Consider the following 20,054-nt stretch of genomic DNA (forward strand, 5'->3'; position numbering starts at 1 on the left):
GAAGACCTATCTCCTCCTCATGGCTGTGTCCCCCTCTATGCATGTTCACTGAAATTGGGGCAGCATCACCCCGATTTTCAGTTCACAGGCATCTCTGCTCCATGTGCTGTAAAACCCATACAAGATAAATGAGAGTAATTCAGAGTGGTGAGGGAAGTTCCAAGGTTGTTGGGTTTTTGTTTATAACCCTCTCTTGCTGCCCGAATGACTTGCATCTGACATTCATAGTGTTAGAAGCAAGGATTGCGTGCTAGATGGTTTAACAATGGCTGGAAACCATCCTGTGACTTCTTTACAGACAGCAGAATGCACCAGACTGAATGCATTAGGACTCAGGGGAAAGTTTCTTTTGCAAATCTCTCCAGACTCCCAAGAACATGTTGTTGAGCAAGAAGTTTGGAATACAGGAAGAGCTGCTTTGCTTGGAAAGGAGGAAACTGTTTCAGAAGACCTATGCAACTCTATGGAAGGGATGGGGAACTTATGGTCCTTCAGACATCATTGGACTACAACTCCTATTATCCTTTATCAATAGCTGTGCTAGCTGGGGCTGATGTGAGCAATTTTTGGAGAGTGACAGGTTCCCCAACCCTGTTTTATGGAGTGGTAAAAGTTAATACCTTGGCTTGTTAGAAGAATGAACCACAGTCTTTGGTTTATATGTTTCAAAGAAGATGCCTAGCAGAAGAGGGAAACCGGCATTTGCATAAATTGTCATTTGCATAAATGATTTCCATTTATGTTTATTTTATTTTTATCTCCCACCTCTTTTAAGGCCAAGCAAAATAGGGTGAAATAAGAACCAGCATTAAAATAGTACAATAAATCAAAATAATGCATTAGAACAACATCATCAAATTAAAATGCAGTTAAGTCTTGATCATTTATTTATTTTTAAAGTTTTCATGGTCCATTTGGAAGCCACAAGAGTGGGGTGGGAGACAAACATTTTGCAAAAGGAAGTTCCAAAGATGACACTGCATAAATCAGTTTTACTCATTTAATTTGTGGACATGACTTTCTGATGTGTTACCTTGAGTATTATCACATTGCCCTTGCACCTGCTGTTCACAATATTGCTTAATGCCTGGTCTTGCTCACTATATTTCCCTAAGGTCCTAGATTTTGTCTCTTTGGTGAAACTCCATGATCCAGAAGTGGCTTGTAGCTGTCTGTTGATGAGCAATTGTGTTTAAATAGCATCTGAAATATATCAGCTCTCACAAGGAGTATGGGGTTACTTTCCTGCATCATTAGTGCCACCAGAAGATCTTGGATTCAGATAGACCTGCCCTATGTGGCTTCTTAGGCTGTGGGGCTGGCGTTCTGCAGTCAGTTCCATGCAGGTGCAATCTGAATTTGTCATATATCCTAATTTGCATAGGACCAGGGGCATAGCTAGCTGTTCCGGGACCCAGAGCGGTGGGGGCGAGGCGAGTCACCCACGGGGGTGCGGTGCGGTGATCCACTCAGGGGGTGGTGCAGTGACCTGCCCAGGTGGGTGGCATGGCGAGCTGCCCACAGAGTCCACCTGGCAGACACAAACCCCATGCTACCATTTCGGGCAGCACTGGGCCCCAAGCCACCGTGTCACTCCCAGGAGAGACTCTTGGCTCAGGCGCGCTACAGGCCAGGCCCCACGGTAAGTGCCACCCCCGCGTTGTCCCATTTTGTCACCCCCCTCTAGGATGACATCTGGGGTGGACCGCAACCCCTGCACCCCCCCTTCATACGCCCCTGCATAGGACAGTCCTCTAATTGAAGTATGGTGCTGACAGTCCTCTGTTTGAAGGGCTGTCTGGTCCAAGTCCTGGGAATGGAGAGCCAGAGCCTTGAGGCAGCCCATCAACAGTTATAGCAGACTGTGTCTTACAGGCTGCTTGGCCACAGTGTTTCCACTATAGTGTGACCTTATAGAGTATTTCTATTTGAAGAATAGTAATTATGTAAAAAATTGTATTTATACATGAATCAACATATACACATTTTCTGCAAATATGTGTCCTTTTTTGTTGCTGTTGAGGCATCCCTCTTTTTTGGGTGACTTGTAAGTGACCACCTTCTGAATTACTAAATATGTCATTGAATTTTCAAGTCACTGAGGGCTAGACTCTTGAAATACCAATGTGAAGATTTCTGGTTTAGACAGGCCTTCACCTTGACACTGACAAACTGATTCCAAATTTTTGCCAACCTAAGACGTTTTGCTGCCAAAGGATACCTCTTCCCCTTTGCGATGTCCAACACTTTAAAAATAGGCTTGTCTCCCCATTCAGAAATCAGTTTCCCCTTAATTCCACTGCCCAAAGTGAACTGCTTCACCTAACCCTTGTAGGGCTGGCCCGAAACGAAGAGGCTGATATAAAACACTGGATAAGAAGGAGTTAATAAGTTGAGAATCGAAAAGCCTCGAAGTTTCTTCCTGAAACCAGCAGGGGGTGCTTTTCCTGATTTGTGGTAGCCAAATTCCTACCAGGCATGACCTCAGAAAATGCCTGACAGCGGGGCCTGAATTTGATTATGGGAATTTGTATGTGTCCCCACCCCACCCTTTCTACAAGAGTTACCCCCCCCCCCATCTTGACAAACATTTTAAAATGTTAAGAGGATGGGGATAAGTTTAAAAAGCAAACATTTTCCCCCAAAGAAATTTATAGTTCAAATTTACACCAAGTTCTCACTCACTGGAGCAATGCAGGTTTCCACTGAGACTTCAGAGTTCTCTTTGTAATCCATTAGTCACTTCCCTCGAAGAGTCAGCCTTTATAGGCAGAAGGGTAAAACAGGCCCAGATGTGGGTGTAACGTTAGAAGCTCTCGCATGTACCTGCAAATTATGGGGGTCTTTTTATAATAATAATATTAAAAATCCACAGAAAGTAGGGAGAGAGAAAATGAACATGGAAGTAATCTTTGAGGGAGATGAGCTAGATGACAGCTAATTATGGTATCATGCTAATCGGTGCGTTTTAAATGAAGCCTCTTGTTCATAACCGTTTGCCTATTCTTTGTCTTCAGGACTGTGATTATGCCCATCGCCTCTGAGTTCGAGCCCGACTTTGTCTTAGTATCGGCTGGCTTTGATGCCGTGGAAGGCCACGACCCTCCTCTAGGCGGGTACAAACTGACAGCTAAATGTACGTACACATTTTTTAAAGTCTCTGTCTCTCCCCAAGGAAATTATTCTAGGTAGTGCCAAAATTTTGCCGGATATGCTCACGTAACCATTTTGCAGAAGTTAGCAAGGTGCGAAGTCAACACACGAGTCGACAGGCAGTAGTGTCTGATATTCACAGTGGCTACCTGCATCCCATGACGAGGGCATAAGCAACATTCTGGCTATTGTAGCACCACATAAGTTTTGTTGGGGGGTGTTCATTTGACCTGGTTTGTTTTTCTTTTTGAGTCTGGCAGTCAGAGATCATAGCAGGAATAGTCTTTGCTCTTTGGGGAGACTCACTGCTAAGGGTTTGAAGCAAAGGTGCTGTTTATGGCCCCAACTACATTAGTACGAACGCGAGTGGCGCTGTGGGTTAAACCACAGAGCCTAGGGCTTGCCAATGAGAAGGTCGGCGGTTCAAATCCCCACAACAGGGTGAGCTCCAGTTGTTCAGTTCCTGCTCCTGCCAACCTAGCAGTTCAAAAGCACGTCAAAGTGCAAGTAGATAAATAGGTACCGCTCCGGCAGGAAGGTAAACGGTGTTTCTGTGCGCTGCTCCGGTTCGCCAGAAGCGGCTTAGTCATGCTGGCCACATGACCCTGAAGCTGTACACCGGCTCCCTAGGCCAGTAAAGCAAGATGAGCGCTGCAACCCCAGAGTTGTCCGCAACTGGACTTAATGGTCAGGGGTCCCTTTACCTTACTACATTAGCACAATTGTTCTGGGGCGCTCACTCTGTGTTTCTGCCTTGACTAAGTAAATAATTGACTCAGTTGGATATTGCTATACTAAGAAAGAAAGAAAGGCAATCTCTCTCTCTCTCTCTCTCTCTCTCTCTATCTCTCTCTCTCTCTCTCTCTCACACACACACACACACTTTTTTTCACATTTCATAATAGTGCATAAACTGGATCATATGTTGCTGCTTCAGATCCTATATTGACTTTTAGTGCAACACCCCATAAAGGGTCTCCCAAAGGCCCCAGATTAAGAACATATATACTGTCTTTGATCTTCATACGCAGCAGTTGTTGATATCAATGGAATTGTTTTGTGCAGCTCAAGATCCAGATATTCCCCTTTGCCATATTATAGCCCCGCTCAATAATTTCAGCATTTCCTTTCCACTGCTAAAATGTTATTAAATTTTTAATAAGACAACCTGTAATATCAGCATGGCTCACAATGCATTATGAATATTCATTGTATAAAAAGATAAAGGAGAAAAAGAGGAGGAGAGCCATATCAACAGTGAAATATTAAAAGATTGCCGTGATAATGCCCAATGGCTTCCCATCCAGCAGGATATGCCAGGGGGTAGGTGCTCTCATGCATACATAGAGCTCCTCCACCCATTCACTTTAATGGATAGAAAAATGATACCTGTGCATTCCATTGGACGTGTGAAACTTCGTCCTCTGAAAGGAAGGGTCTGCTTATGCAAGGACTCCACATATGGGCTTGGTCTATGGCAGGGGTCAGCAAACTTTTTAATAGGGGGCCGGTCCACTGTCCCTCAGACCTTGTGGGTGGCCGGACTATTTTTTTGGGGGGGGGGGGGAAATCAATGAATTCCTATGCCCCACAAATAACTCAGAGATGCATTTTAAATAAAAGCACACATTCTACTCATGTAAAAACACACTGATTCCCGGACCATCCACGGCTGGATTTAGAAGGCGACTGGGCCAGATCTGGGCCCCAGGCCTTAGGTTGCCTACCCATGGTCTACGGGCAACAAAGAGCATATGGTTGGTATGTTCTGTATTTCTGCATTACAGTTTCATCCCGACACATTCAGTTAAACCAAATTCTCGTGCTGTACAATTGTTTGATTGTTTTCAGGCAGACTTTTAACCCTGAGTAGATTCAGTTACCTGTGGTGCTATTTTGACTTCTGTTGATGAGTTTTTATTTTCATGTTATGTCATTGTGTTACTCTTCTTGCTTTGATTTGTGGTTTGAGGATCTTCTGACTGGGGATTGTACATTTTTGTAAATAAGAAACAATAATAATGGGAGGAGCAATCCTATGGAGGTCAAGGTGGGGAGAGTTCATGGCAGAGGAGCTGCCACTTCCTCTCTGAGGAAAGGAAGCTCCACAGTATCCTATGTCTCCCAGGAGGCCCTCTCAGGGACCCTAGGATTGCACCCAAAATGTCCATCCATTCCTTCATCCATCCAACCAACCAACCAATCAACCAACCACCATCTCTGTTAATTGCATTTATATGCCAGCCATACTCCAAGAAACTCAGGGCATAATATATGACAATTCCTTATTTTTGCCCTAAAAAAAATCCTGTAAGCTGGTGAATGACCGTGATCCAGTACTCTAACCTCCTAAGTGGTGTGCAAGACCAGACGTGCATTTGCCATTGCATCCATGAAAAATGATATGTTCTTCCTTAGTTTATATTTATTAATATTCTGTTGGGAGCCTCCCTGAGTGCCTGAGGAAACCCAGCCAGATGGGCGGGGTATAAATAATATATCATCATCATCATCATATTTCTATACTTTAAAGTTTTTTCTCTGTGTGCATCTTGAAATTTTAATAATAATAGGGGGAAAAAAACATTCTCTTCTTATTTGCCTTGAATAAAGAACTATATGCAAAATATTTTCACTGTGATCCAGCTCGAACAAAGCAGTTTTAAACCCTGTTGATTTAAAGGAGTGGCTTAAGCATGTGCTTAAGTGTCTCCCACAGAAACCGGTGGGAGTGAAAACAAAAACAGAAAACACTTAACCTTAGCTGGTTTGTGCCCTTTGTATTTGCTTTATCATAAAATGCTTGGGGAGGAAAATGTTGTGCCTAAAGTTCTTGATACTGCCTTATCACCCGGTGCAGTAATTGAACCATTAAATGGGAACTATCTCAAAGATAGTAAACAGTAAAGTGTCAAACAAAGCGCTGGTTGACTTTTTTCATGGGGAGAGAGGGGTAAGGGGAGCTTCTGCCTTTCCCAGAAAGGCCGGACTTAGTGACTTTCTAGAACTTGACTCTTGCTTCTTCTCTGTTATCTCAAAGAAAACATTTGGCACCATGGGGCAAAGTGGAATGACAATTAGCAGTAGTTTAACAAAAGATGCCCTCAAATCATATATTTAGAAGGCACATCAGTCAATGTGAGATTGGATATCTACTTGCTTCTGAGCCCAATTATTGGAGTCCCCAATGTTTACAGTATGGCATGATAAAATGAATTTTCAAGTTCTTAACCTGAGGTACCACTGTAATTATTATTGCATCATATCCCAATTTTCCTCTAAGGAAAAGCAGACTTGCCTAATAGTTAGTGAGTTGTCCAAGGTCACCCAGTGAACTTCATGGCTGAGTGGGTCTTTGTCTGCCATGTGCAGTGCTATAACCACTATATGACACTGCATTCTCAGGACTTTATTCCTAAGAATTTTTGAGATTTTCTCAGATTAGGGGTTTTTTATCGGAATTTCACCCCCTTGCTATTCAAGGCAGACTTAAAAGGAATGTTTGATGCCCCTAATATTTAGAAGTTTTTTGTTGTTTTTTGGCACAAGGCAAATATCTTCTTATTTGCACAGGCTTTTGGGATTACTTTTGGAACTTTGACCTGATCTGCACTTCCACTTTAGGGTTTTTATTTGCTCATTTGCTTTCTTGCATTTTGTTGCGTTTACCTTTCGTTATATTTTAAAATTGTATTTAAGATGAGTTGCATGAGGTGGTTTAACCACGCTTTGGTAAAACGCCCTGGAATCTTTAGATGCAGGGCAGTGGAGAAGTAGTTTTTATAAGTAAAGTATAGCAAGTCTGTGACATAATTTCAGTGGATCTTTATACGCGAGATCAGGAAGTAAATAGTAATGGCGTTTATTTATTTATGGAGAATATCCCTGAAACCAACAGGGAACTGGGAGACATTAGCTGGAGCTCATAGGTTCCTGCTGGACTGTTAAGGGCTCCACAGATTGTTACCTCAAGTATTTTACAAAGCAAACACCTCTTATCTGAGGCAATATTCTCTCCCTGGCCCCTTGGCCATGGACTTCAAAAGCTGAGCACAGGGAAAGCCAGAGAGGCAATAACCTTTAATCTGACAGAGAGGCCATCCTGGTAGGGACAGACAAGTTAAGGAGTCTCTAAAAAGTCTGCTGTGGTGTTTTAACCCCATCAAGCAATTAAAGGCCATTTGTTTCATGGTCTGCACCTTTTCTACACTCCCCAACTGACACACATATATATTATTTTTAAAAAACTAGCTTCAGTATTTGGGATCCTTCCTTCATTAGTCCACCAATGCATTTCTCTTTATCTCAAGCAAATGCCCAAGTTTTTATTGCTTTTAAGCAAACAACACATTCTGTGTATTGAATTATTTTTCTAGCTATTATGAGTAGAGTACGGGTGGAGCTCTGCAGCCACCCGGCGTGATTCAGAGCAGACCCCTTCCTCCTCCCCTGTTGCGGCCTTTGATTTAACCCCCACGCTCCCACTCACAATGTAGATCTTCACTCCCTACTTGTTCCCGATGTAAAGGTAAAGGTAAACGCCCCTAGTCGGTTAAGTCCAGTCAAAGGCGACCATGGGGTTGCGGCACTCATCTCGCTTTCAGGCCGAGGGAGTTTGCCAACAGACAGCTTTTTGGGTCATGTGGCCAGAATGACCAAATGTTGTGCTTCTGGCGCAACAGAACACCGTGATAGAATCCAGAGCACACGGAAACACCATTTACCTTCCCGCCGCAGCAGTACCTATTTATCTACTTGCACCAGCATGCTTTCAAACTGCTAGGTTGGCAGGAGCTGGGACAGAGCAATGGGAGCTCACCCAGTCATGGGGATTTGAACTGCCAACCTTCTGATCAGCAAGCCCAAGACTCAGTGGTTTAGACCACAGTGCCACCCGCATCCTGTTCCCAATGTAGATCTGTATTCACCCCCTTGCTCCTGATGTAGATCTTCACTCACCCTTTCTTCCCTGACGGGGTGGGGCTGCCATTTTGTGGTTTGTCCCAGGTGCCAAAATGTCTTGGGCCATCCCTGTTTGGAGGGCCACAGGTTCCTTACCCCCCGATGAAGCAAAGAATGGTGTCACAGCAGGACATAGCTGTGGCGTCAGCTTCACAAGTGCAATTCATAGACCAGCTCTCATCCCCATCGATGAGAACTAGGAGCTTGGAGTCCTAGGCTGTGTGTACACTGTAACTTTACAGCATATTTGAAGCACCGTCTTTCCCTCAAATAATTATGGGCCCTGTAGTTCACCCCTCACAGAGTTAGAGTTTCCAACAATTCATAGCAAACAGCAGTACCCAGAATCCTTTGAGGGAAATGATGTGCTTTGAATATGCTTTAAAAGTGCTGTGTGTATACAGTCCTAGTGCAAAATTAAATTACATTGCACAAACTGAGGGATGTACTGTGAGTCCTTCACATTCCAATTCCAAACACTTATAATAATGCCAGTGGCCTGAAGGTAACACCAGTGATCAAAGAAACAAAACAGAAAAGTGTGGTTGTAGAAAGCCAACTAGGGCAGGTTTTGTTGTTATTTCTGGGTTGAGAGGGACCGGAAAAGAAATGTTCCCCTTGCGGCAAATTATTCTGGCTTTTTGTGCCTTTCTGACAATATTTTGGACTATAAATCAGGAAATGAAGTGCTATAAATAGGGACTTTCAAGTATGGCCTTGGAACGCACTAATGTGTAACCTAAGCACAAAAAGCTAGCATGTCAACCTTTCTTCTTTATTCAAGGTCTAAGTGGGATATGCAGTGAATACTGAAAAAAAAGTGGGTTCATATATTCAGTCCCTGATATGACCTTCTGTAAAAAGCCTTTGTTTAATGTATTAGCATAGGCTTGTTGGTTTACTTTGTCTTTAGGAAACTGCAGTTCATCTGTGCTTGCGATTTGTCTTGTACCAAACTCATGTCAATAACTCCATGATCAAAATTGACTTCAGTATGAGGCTGTCCCAGTTTAGGCAGGAACCAGCCTTCCCATTGATCATACTGCACCAGAAAGCTATTTTTGACTTTTCTCAGTGCCTAGCATGCAGGCGTTCCAAGTGTCTCTATTATCCAGGGACAGTCCCAGTTTTAAAGAAGCCGTCCCAGTTTCTGACTTGATTCCAGAATGTCCCACTTTTCCTTGGGACGTCCCTATTTTCTTCGGGGAAATGTTGGAGGGTAGGGAATAAGATGTCTCTATTTTCGTCAGAGAAATGTTGGAGGCTATGTGCATGCTGTTTGCAGATGGAACACATTTCAGGAAAATAAATCTCAAGCAAAGTATCCTCAGTTGAATTTGCTGATTGTAAAGAAATCCCCTCAGTGGCTGACTTTGGGCTCTCGGATTTCAGAGTCACTGGTGGAGGAAGGAGGGTGCGGTGGGTGTGGCCCGACCTGGGTGTCATCCCTGGGGGGGGGGTGACATCGCCCCCCCGCCCCCAGATGCTCATGCCTCCCCCGGGTGCACAGCATGTGCACTACTCCGGGTGCCAGAGCAGCTAGCTCCGCCTCTGCCCTGTGCAACACTAAAAATTGGTGCCCCGTGCCTCTCACACTCTGTTCTACATCGTTGTTGTGGCGCCCCCTATGGCAGTACCCTAAAACTGCCTCTGATCCCCTTTTCTTTGGCTCATTTTAAAATGGCTTTTTAAAAAAACTCAGAATTCTGAGTACAGTGTTCACAGAAGATAAATGTTTCATTAACTGGTTTCCTTTTGCCACCTGTGAGGGTCTGGTGCAAGGTGGTATCCAGATCACTGTGACTGTGCAAAAATTAACTGAGTGGCTGCGTGAGCAGCCAACACCTACACCCTCTAGTGCTGGGAAATAGGGCCCTCCACACTGCTAGCATGCATATATATATATTCTCAAACCCTCAAGAGAGGAACAATCAGAACTCCCATAAGATTCATCAGGGCTCTCAAGAATGAACTGCAAAACAAATGAAGATTTTAATAATGAAAATGTAGGATTGGAAAGGAGAATAAGGAGAGACCTTCCCCCCCCCCTTACACACCCCCTACAGAGAAATGGGTTGGGCTGATAAAGGGAGGTGGGCAGCAGGAGTTGGGGAAGAAAGGCCAGGAGAAAACTAAATACCAACTGGAGGGGGGTGGGGAGGAATTGACCTTACATAACAGCCTTATTGCACCCCCAGAAATAATGGTTTGATGGAAATGGTTTCTTTTTCTTTTCTGAGGCTCTGGGGACTCAAATGCCTTTCCAAAACCAAAATAGCCTTATGTAAATTAAGAGCACAAAAGCCCAATTTTATGATTTGGGTTGCAGTTTAATTCCTTTCTATCTTTCTTGCCATTGTTTAAAAAAGCAGCCCCAAACATCAAAGGAAAATGGCATGTGTTCTAAATCAGGGCTCCAGCACTGAAGTATGACAGCACAAAAATTAAAGCTAAATAAATGTGCTGTTTTAGCTCTCATATTTTCCCCAGAATTGCGTCTTATGAAATCAGCTCCTTTAAAGATGTGGAGGTTTGGTTGCTTGCTTGTTGGATTTGTTCTCTTTCTTTCTTCTTTCTAAATTCCTTTATTTTGTTTGATCTAACTCTGATGTTGGTGCCGTGGCAAAAGATCACTCCACTCTCCTCCCCCAAGAAGTACAATAATAAAATAGGTAGTTGTCACAATACGTTTGAACACCGGATCCTGGCTTCTTAGTTCCTCAAGCATGCATGGAATAAAATGAAACATTCAAAAGTGTGCTGTGGTGTGGCTTGACAGGCAAGTATGATTTTTACCAAACAGCAAACCTGCCTCAATATGCAAGGGGGATATTAAAAGCAACCATGGAAGTGTACCACATGCCAAAGGGTTCTGGGTTACAATAAATTGCATTTCTGTAAAATGCTTTTCTCCTTGTTCTGCAAATGCTTATTCGTAGGTTCCTCTTTTTGCTTGTTTTTGTGTGTATGTGTACACACACACACACACTCACACACACACACACACACAGAGAGAGAGAGAGAGAGAGAGAGAGAGAGGGAGGAAGACTGTCAACTCATAAAATATCAGGATGGGATATAATAAAAAATAAAGTCCCATTCAAAGCAATATGAAATAACCATTAAAATGACTGGCTAATCAAAAATGTTTTTTAAGAGCTGCATAGGTCTGTCAGTATTAAAAAGTCTTCAAAAAATAATTGATAGCGAGGGTGCCTGCTAAATCTCTGCTGGAAAGGTATTCCACAGCAGGGGACCATCAACATTAAATACCTGATGTCTACTTCAGACTGGTCAGGCCTTTGTAACACAGGGGACAACTAACTGCAGTCCTCCAGATTATCTCAGTGACTTGAGTTGGGAAATAAGGGCTCCAGAGGACCTTAAGGTATCCCAGACCCAAGTTGTTCAGAGCTTTGTGTATCAGCACAAGAGAATTATCTATGTATCCTTGTGGTGGCAGCAAACATGAGGTTTGCTCTTCTTTAGCAGGATAGACCGGTAAAATTCACAAATATACAGTTTCATACATTGGAACAGGAGCACCAATTTGTCCCCGTGGCCATGGGTGCCCAGGGCCATGGGTGCCATGCAGCTTGCATGGCCCTGGCTCCAAAATTTGTGGGTGCCTGATCCCTTCATGGGGAATTTTGTGGGTGCTCAGGCACTCAGGGCCCCAGGGAGTTGGCACCTATGCATTGGGGGGCTAAACAGCCCTGCATCTGGAAATTTTTTATGTCTGATGCTTTTACAATTTTTTTATATGCTGTAAGCTGCCCAGAGTGGCTGGGGAAACCCAGCAAGATGGGTGGGGTATAAATAATAATTAATAATAATAATTTATAATTAAGCATAAAATCCAGGGTTGTGTGCTACCATAAATCAAGCATCCAGCATTTCATCCAGCAAGACCCAACAGCTGCTACTTGATTTGATACTAGAGTTGCCATATTTCAAAAGTCAAAACCAGGACACCCCAAAAGTTGTTGAGCTTCTTTTAGGGAGACCCCAAAATTGTTGATCCTTTCTTAAATAAAAACATGCATTGGCTCATTAATAATCTGAAATGCTTTATTTCTATGGGCTTATCCTGATTTTAAGCAAGTGGATTACGTATTTCAAGCACAATGCAGAATATTTGACTTCAGTTGCTTCTGGGGCTAGCATTTCCTGGGTAGCAGCCCAGGTTGCATTAGGCAAAATGTTGGGCGACAGGAAGCAGTGTAATTCTACTTGATGGAGTGCAGTGCGATTGTCCCAATGAGGAATGGCTTGTTCTTTTCCATTCTGGCTGGAATCTTGCTTTCCGAAGTTTGTCTTCCAATATTCTCGATATCCTTCAACAACGTAGAAGAGCATCCAAACTCCACAAATTGCAATCCAGTAGAGTTCTTTGTAGGCTGTTACCTCTGCACTTTCACCCCATGGATTCATTTCTGGGCAGCTAAGCCACAGGGCTGGATTATGGTCACATTTGCAGAAAGTTCTGAAGGCATATGACAAAGATAGAGGATTTATGTGATACTCAAATGAGGAATTAGCATTCCCCTACTACAGATTATGGAGGCAAATCTATCTATCTATCTATCTATCTATCTATCTATCTATCTATCTATCATCTATCATCTATCATCTATCATCTATCATCTATCATCTCTTTCTTTCTTTCTTTCTTTCTTTCTTTCTCTCTCTCTCTCTCTCTCTCTCTCTCTCTCACACACACACACACACACAACCTCTTTCCATTTATTTCTCTTGTAGAAGCCCACCAGTGCATGATTTATTCCTAAACCTTTACGGTTTCGCCTTCCAGGTTTCACGATAGCTTCACAAACATAGTTCCTGACCCTTATTACACCCTTACACATACATCTGACATGTGGGCCCATTGCTTAGCTTACTCCCTCTGAGTACAATACTTTTTGCCCTTTCACTCTGCTCCTTTGGCCAATGGCTCAAACATGCACATGATGGGCTCTGGTGCACACTTGGGATTCTGGCATGAACAAGAATTGTCCGATTCACTTTAGGGTTTGGGGTGTCTGTGGCTTGCTGTACAATCAGCATTTTATGAAACACTGTGGTTGGCATCTGTCTGTTTCGGAAGGCAATGGAGGAGCACACCTTTAAGGGTGGAGTCAGACGGTTGGAAGATTACAGCACCAGCTGTGGCTGTAGAGACTAATATGGGAGAGACATGCTTTGTTGCAGCTGGGATAGATGAAGGCATCTGCCTTTCCTGCTGCAAATATACCAGGCATTTCTTCTCTCTCAGCTCCTCCCAGTGGTTGTTCCCCCGTTGGTCACAGCTATGAACACACAACCTGTTTCCAGGCACTGCAATTGTCTGCAAGGGGCAGTGTTATGTAACCATTAATGCTTAAGGTACCAGCCCTGCTGCATGAGCCTGGTATAAATGCAGAACTTTTCCTCAAATAGCTTATCAAATAGTTTTGAAATACACTGCTTAGAGCAGATTTGTACATGAAATAATAGTAAGGGGCATGAATGTATAATTCTCTGCCATAGTGAGATATATGGGCAGTAGGCATTGAAATTGCCAGCCTCCCCCCAACCTACTGGTGTTTTGCACCACAACTGACATCAGCCCCAGCCAGCACAGCCAATGATCAGGGATGATGGGAGTTGTAGTTCAAAACATCCAGAGGACACCAGGTCAAGGATGGCTGGTATAACCCAGGTATCTCTCCCTGAAAGAGATGCATGAGTTGCCTCTTGGACATTCCTTCTGAAGCACAAAAACAGATGCAGAAGCCCCTATGAACTGCATTTCCCAATTCTTTATAGTGTCCAGAATTGCTCCACATTTTAAAAGATAAAAAATGCAATTTGCTGATTTGTGAACTGCAAACTGGAAAAGAAGCCTGAGAACATGCTATATGCACTCATTGTGCCCTTTTCTGGATAATATCCAACGTGTGTAGGACCAGGATATCGGATATATCAAGCCTTTTCTCTCACACACTCACAATATCTCTTTGGCTCCAGTGTGCATAATCTGTTTCATTCGCTGTCTTAGTCATTCGCTGACACACCACAGATCGTTTATTCTCTTGCTGACATACCCTGAGCAAATCTTCTTTCAATTGCCAATATCCACCCACATATATACTCACTTAGGAACTATATCAGGATAAGAGGGAGGATTCATTTGTGAAGTTTGGATCTAAGCACATTCTGGAGTTTGGATTTGGAATGTAGGGTCATTTTGTGTCTTATTGCAATAACTATATTTAGATATCCAGTATTAAGAATGAGAGATTCTTTTCATCTGCATGGAGTGATAAAGCTACCATTAACATTTTTGTATGCAGTTATGCTCCCTATTAAGCGAGCAGTTTAACTCTGTTCATGCACCAGTGAAAAGCTGAAAGCTTGCTGTGAAATATTCTTTTCAAAATAAGGTTACTGGGCAGAACAATCCAACTTCTCCTTACACCTGGCTGGGGTTGTTGCAGCTGGAATGCCCAGGTCTCCCATTTAAGCCAGCACCTTGCTGGCTGATGCTGCCGGAGCAATGGAAGCATCATTTTGTTGGCACTGACCTCCCACTTCCATGTGTCAATCATGTGGGTGGGCTGGCTCCTGACAAGACCTTTGCCAGCAGTTACCAGTGGGGAAACCCCAAATGGGGCATTGCAAGGGAGAGCAGGAGTAGGTCTGAGTCAGGCTTGGAATCACTGGCATGGGGAGCACACCAGATCCTGGTTGGTGCACTGAACTTACTGCCCTCCTTCCAATCTTCTCCCTGGCCACCATGAATGAGAGAACTATGGGTGTGGTGGTGGTCTTGCCACTTGCCACCTTACCCAAGATGGCTTCCCAGTTTACATTTGTAAGTTGCAGGAGTGGTTTCTATCTAAAAATTTAACATGGGGGAATCTATGTGTTTTTCTACTTCTTGAAATGCTGGCCTACAAAGCTGCCCCCACATTATTGCCCTGAAATACCCTTCTAACACACTTAAAAAACTTGTTATGTTTTATTTTTTAAAAAATGTTAGCATTGTCAGGATTGAACAACAAAGCTTTTTAAATGATTTATTATGTTTGTCTGGACTAAAACACATTTTTATATTTAAAAAATTCCTTCATATATATACATTGAAATTTTGATGCCCTTGACAACTTTTATTATGTACCCCAGGACAAAAACATGTCATTGTAGCTTATTTTTTTTACAGCACTGAAGATGCTGAGCTGAGGAATAGGAAAACCTCCACAGACAATAGTTTTGGTCCTGGACTTACTTTTTAATCAAGATTATACATGCAAGCCTCAACAAACCAGTGAAAATGCCCACGACCCCTAAAAAGAGTTTGTTAGAAAATAAGTTACAGATAGGTAGCCGTGTTGGTCTGCCATAGTCAAAACAAAAAAAACAAAAAAAAATAAAATAAAAATTTGTGGTGTATCTGAAGAAGTGTGTATGCACACGAAAGCTCATACCAAGAACTAACTTAGTTGGTCTTTAAGGTGCTACTGGAAGGAATTTTTTTTTGTTTAGAAAATAAGGAGAGCTCTGCTGGCTTAAACAAAAGACCTCTCTATTCCAGCATCCTGCTCCTCGCCGTGATCGACTAGAGATGTCTATGGTACTGTATTTTTTGCTCTATAAGACTCACTTTTTCCCTCCTAAAAAGTAAGGGGAAATGTGTGTGCATCTTATGGAGCGAATGGAGGCTGTGCAGCTATCCCAGAAGCCAGAACGGCAAGAGGGATTGCTGCTTTCACTGCACAGCGATCCCTCTTGCTGTTCTGGCTTCTGAGATTCAGAATATTTTTTTTCTTGTTTTCCTCCTCCAAAAACTAGGTGCGTCTTGTGGTCTGGTGCGTCTTATAGAGCGAAAAATACGGTGATTTATAGATTCCACAGCCTTATATCCTTCCTCTTGCCCCACATACATGCACACTGATCCAAACCAGGGGTGTACCTTCGGATTGGGAAGGTTGGTCTCCAACAAAGGTGCAAGCCTGCCCCCCCCCCGGCAAAAATCACACCTCTTCACTCTGGCTTAGAGTTGTTCATCTACATTCTCCCCAGGCCACTCTAGGAGGCCAGGCCAGGCATGCAGGCTCCTCTGGGTGCCTTGGCAGAGGAATCTGGGTGTCACTGGCATTGGCTGTGGCAGCAGCCCTGTGGGGCCGGCTTCTCAGTTGGCCATTAGAAGTGTGAGTGGAGTGCCCAGGGGAGCTCGGAGGGAAGAAAGATGGAGAGATCAGGTGAGAGTTGCAGGAGGAAGCAGAAGGAAGGAAGGAGGTGGAGGGGAAAGCAGTGAGCGGAGGGAGGGGGCAAGATGTCAGATAGATGGATGGATTGAAAGAGGAGGGGAGGCGGAGCAGAGCAGACCCAACCTTGATGACAGCAGAGGAAGTCACTGGTGGAGTGTAAAAGGAAGCAAACCTTTTGAGTTTTTGGTCTGTGGCCTCTCCAGGCTTCACTGATACAGCTCCTTGCCAAGGGTGCATGGGAGCCTAGGTATGCCTCTACTCCAAATAAATTATTGCCCCACCCTCTGCCATGGCTTAAAAGTCAAGAAGTCAGTCATGGACCTCCAACATGTCATTTACCCTTAAGATCATGAGCATGAAAGTCCTGGATTCAAATGTTAACAATTAACTAATGAGGTGGCCATAGAGAAGCTACTGTCTCTCACCTTCCTAACACCACTCACCTCCAGTTTGCAACATGGGAGTAATATCATTCTGGCCTCAAGTTGGCTGATATAATGTAAATGATGTGATGTAAACATTCCTAAAGTGCTATATGCTGTCTGCCAGCTTTTGCTGCAACATTATCCACATCGTTCTGGGGAGTTGAGAGATGTGAATATTATTATTATTATTATTATTATTATTATTATTATTATTATTACTAAAGTGTGCCTTTTCCCTCCCTCCTCCCCCAAAATATGCATCCCTAGCATGCTTTAAGAACCCTCTCTCCAAACAACTTTGAGTTATCAGCGATCAGCAGCCATGAGAACAGACTGGACAAGACATATGTCAATTTGCCCTTTTAATCGGTTAGAGAGAGAGAGAGAGAGAGAGAGAGAGAGAGAGAGAGAGATTAAATCAACTGGGTGATGCTTAGAGTACGACTATGATTCCTCCTTGTCTCTTGGAAGAGACACATTGCCTGCTTCTTCTTAGAAACCACATTCCTAGGTTTCCTAGGGTAGTTCCAATAACTCATTTCTTAACAGGAAAATGTTCTGGTTTAGGAAGGATTACTCTGAAAAGTTTTGACAATAAAATTTCAGCAACTTCTAAATTGTCCGTGTTTCCTAAATACCCAGCCACTTGGGGATCTGCCTCTAGTCTTCTGAAGCCCGGGCTGATTGATAACAGGACTCTATCACACTGTCCAATGGAGGGGAGAATTCAATGTGGTAGAACCAGCAATGTCGTCTGTATATCAGCCATAGTTTAGGTGCCTCGGGGGAAATTGTAACAAGTAATCCAGGCATTGAAACAGCTTCTCAGTACCTCTGGCCGGGCTCCAATGGGCTATACAGTGTTGGCAAGAACTTCCAAGTTTCGCTTGACACATCTTTGTAATAGAACGTAGCAGAAAGTTGCTCAAGATGTTTTATTTGGAAATTACAATTAATCAGGAGGCTTTGAGGGGCCAAAATTCAATTTCAACACAAGTTTCCTCTGTTTTGCTGAATTTCATCCATTACCTCTGCAATAAAGAATGACAGGCGGTGCATTTCTGGCTGATTATGGCATGTGTCAGGTGGATCGTGGAGGCAGGAAGCCAAAAGGAAAGTGACTAACTACCCAAGATGTGCAGTAATCCCTTAGAAATGCACTGTGCTTCAGAGTCCCTCTGCTACGATGAAATGGAATTGATTAAACACAGTGGCCCACATCCAGAAGGTGCTGAGCACTTTCGACACTCAGTGAAAGGGTAGGTGCTAATCAGTGCCAGGAGATTTAGCCCGATCCCCCAAGGCCATTTACTAACACAAAACTCATTCCTGTTGTACTACTGTGGCTTTTGGAAAGGGTGGATTATTCATACACTCGATGAGGTCTACTCATTAGGACCTTTGCCTGGGGTTCAGGGGACTTCAGGGTTCTGTGTTTCACCCAACCATGAATGTTCATTGGGATGCTACAAGAGAAATCACAGCTGAGTCAGATTGCCCAAGAAGCACTCTTTTAGCCCAAATGGTCAAATACTGTCATCATTGATAATTGGAAGCCGCTCTGGGAGCCTTTATCAGCTACAGAATGGGATAAAAAAATGGAAGTGGCACACTTGCAGGTGCCATACAATACCCATTCTACATTTGTAAGAAATTGATTGATGGAGCTCCTTGACTGTTAACATCAGGCAGGAGCCTTCGCTGTACCAATTCCTGGGAAACACAAGTGTGCAGAGTGCTATTGTGCGCATCTCCAGCTTTCAGGTTTCTGATGAAATAGGATGCTAAACTAGACGGGCCATTGGCTTGATCCATCAGGCTCGTATTATGTTCCAAGCCATGGTAGAAAGCTGGTACTTGGCCATGGGTGGAAAACCTGTAACCCTCCTGCTGTTGCTGTGGACTAAGATTCCTATCTTCTCTGACCATTTGTCTTACTCTCTGGACCTGATGAGTGCTGGAGTGTAACAGCATCCCGATCGTCACAGTTTCCTCACCCCTACACTAGACTATACTGGCCGTTGCTATGACACAGCCTATCCTTTTATACACAGTCCTAGCGCATTTGAAGTGGGGAGCGTTTTTAATAATCAGATTTTAATTTATTATTTTAGTTTCATATTTTTTCCAGTGTAAATGGCTGTTTGACATCATTTTTAGCAGTAGCAATGTGATGGTGCAATGCTTAACATGGTTATCCTCTGCACGCTTACTTGATAGCAAGGCCAAGAGAAAATCTGTAGCATTTATGTCTGAGTAAGCGCTGTGGTCTAAACCACAGAGCCTAGGGCTTGCCGATCAGAAGGTTGGCGATTCGAATCCCCGCGACGGGGTGAGCTCCCGTTGCTCGGTCCTTGCTCCTGCCAACCTAGCAGTTCGAAAGCACGAAGTGCAAGTAGATAAATAGGTAGCACTCTGGCGGGAAGGTAAACGGTGTTTCTGTGCACTGCTCTGGTTCGCCAGAAACGGCTTAGTCATGCTGGCCACATGACCTGAAAGCTGTACACCAGCTCCCTTGGCCAATAAAGCGAGATGAGCTCCACAACCCCAGAGTCGTCCACGACTGGACCTAATGGTCAGGGGTACCTTTGCCTTTACCTTTACCTTTAAACATGAAAAAGCTGAACATGGATTCGTGTACTTTCATGTATCCGAGTGCCAGTGAAAACACACTATTTGTTCACTATTTGTATGGTTGGAAGCACATGCAAGGAGATAACTGGTTCAGTCCTTGGCATTTCATGGTAGAAGTAGGAAAGACTCTTGTCTGAACCCTGGAGAGTCAGTGTACAATACTGAGCCAGATGAACTAATGGTCCGATCCTATGGTGCTGCTTACTAGAATATGGCTGTGCAAATGACAAACAGTAAGTTGGCAAAATACAACTGAAAAGTTTGAGGTAACCAAAGTTTAGAAAATGAGGGCTCTGCTCTGCTTTCTACGGACTTGTTAAAATAGGTTATTATTTAGCAATCAAAGATTAATTGCTGAAAACAAATTACTGCAGAACCAATAGCCACATAATGAAATGATCTATTATATAAATCGCGTCTTCCTGCAAAGTGTCTTTTAAAACCGCTGATATTTGTTTAACATACAATTACTGTCTAACACAATCAAAATTAAAAGCCAGTAAGGAACAAACCATTTAAATGCTTGCTGAGCACGCTCTCTCTCTCTTTTACTTAAAACCTGTCCATCCTGCCCTCCCCCCCCAAAAAAAAAGATTAGGAAACACTAGTTACTACCAAAGGTCAAAGG

At 43.4% G+C, this 20,054-nt stretch overlaps 1 protein-coding gene across 7 annotated transcripts in view; it reads left to right on the forward strand.

The window, feature by feature from the left end:
* The window catches only part of HDAC9 (histone deacetylase 9), a 474,032-nt gene that overhangs the window by 413,772 nt on the left and 40,206 nt on the right, over positions 1 to 20,054 (forward strand). For all 7 annotated transcript variants that reach the window (XM_079947890.1, XM_079947891.1, XM_079947889.1 and 4 more), the window contains one exon: positions 3,018 to 3,136. In XM_079947890.1, the coding sequence (XP_079804016.1) occupies positions 3,018 to 3,136 (119 nt within the window). The remainder of the gene's footprint in view (positions 1 to 3,017; positions 3,137 to 20,054) is intronic.

Source organism: Podarcis cretensis (genome assembly GCF_951804945.1).
Source record: "Podarcis cretensis genome assembly, chromosome: 12".
Taxonomy (NCBI): Eukaryota; Metazoa; Chordata; class Lepidosauria; order Squamata; family Lacertidae; genus Podarcis; species Podarcis cretensis.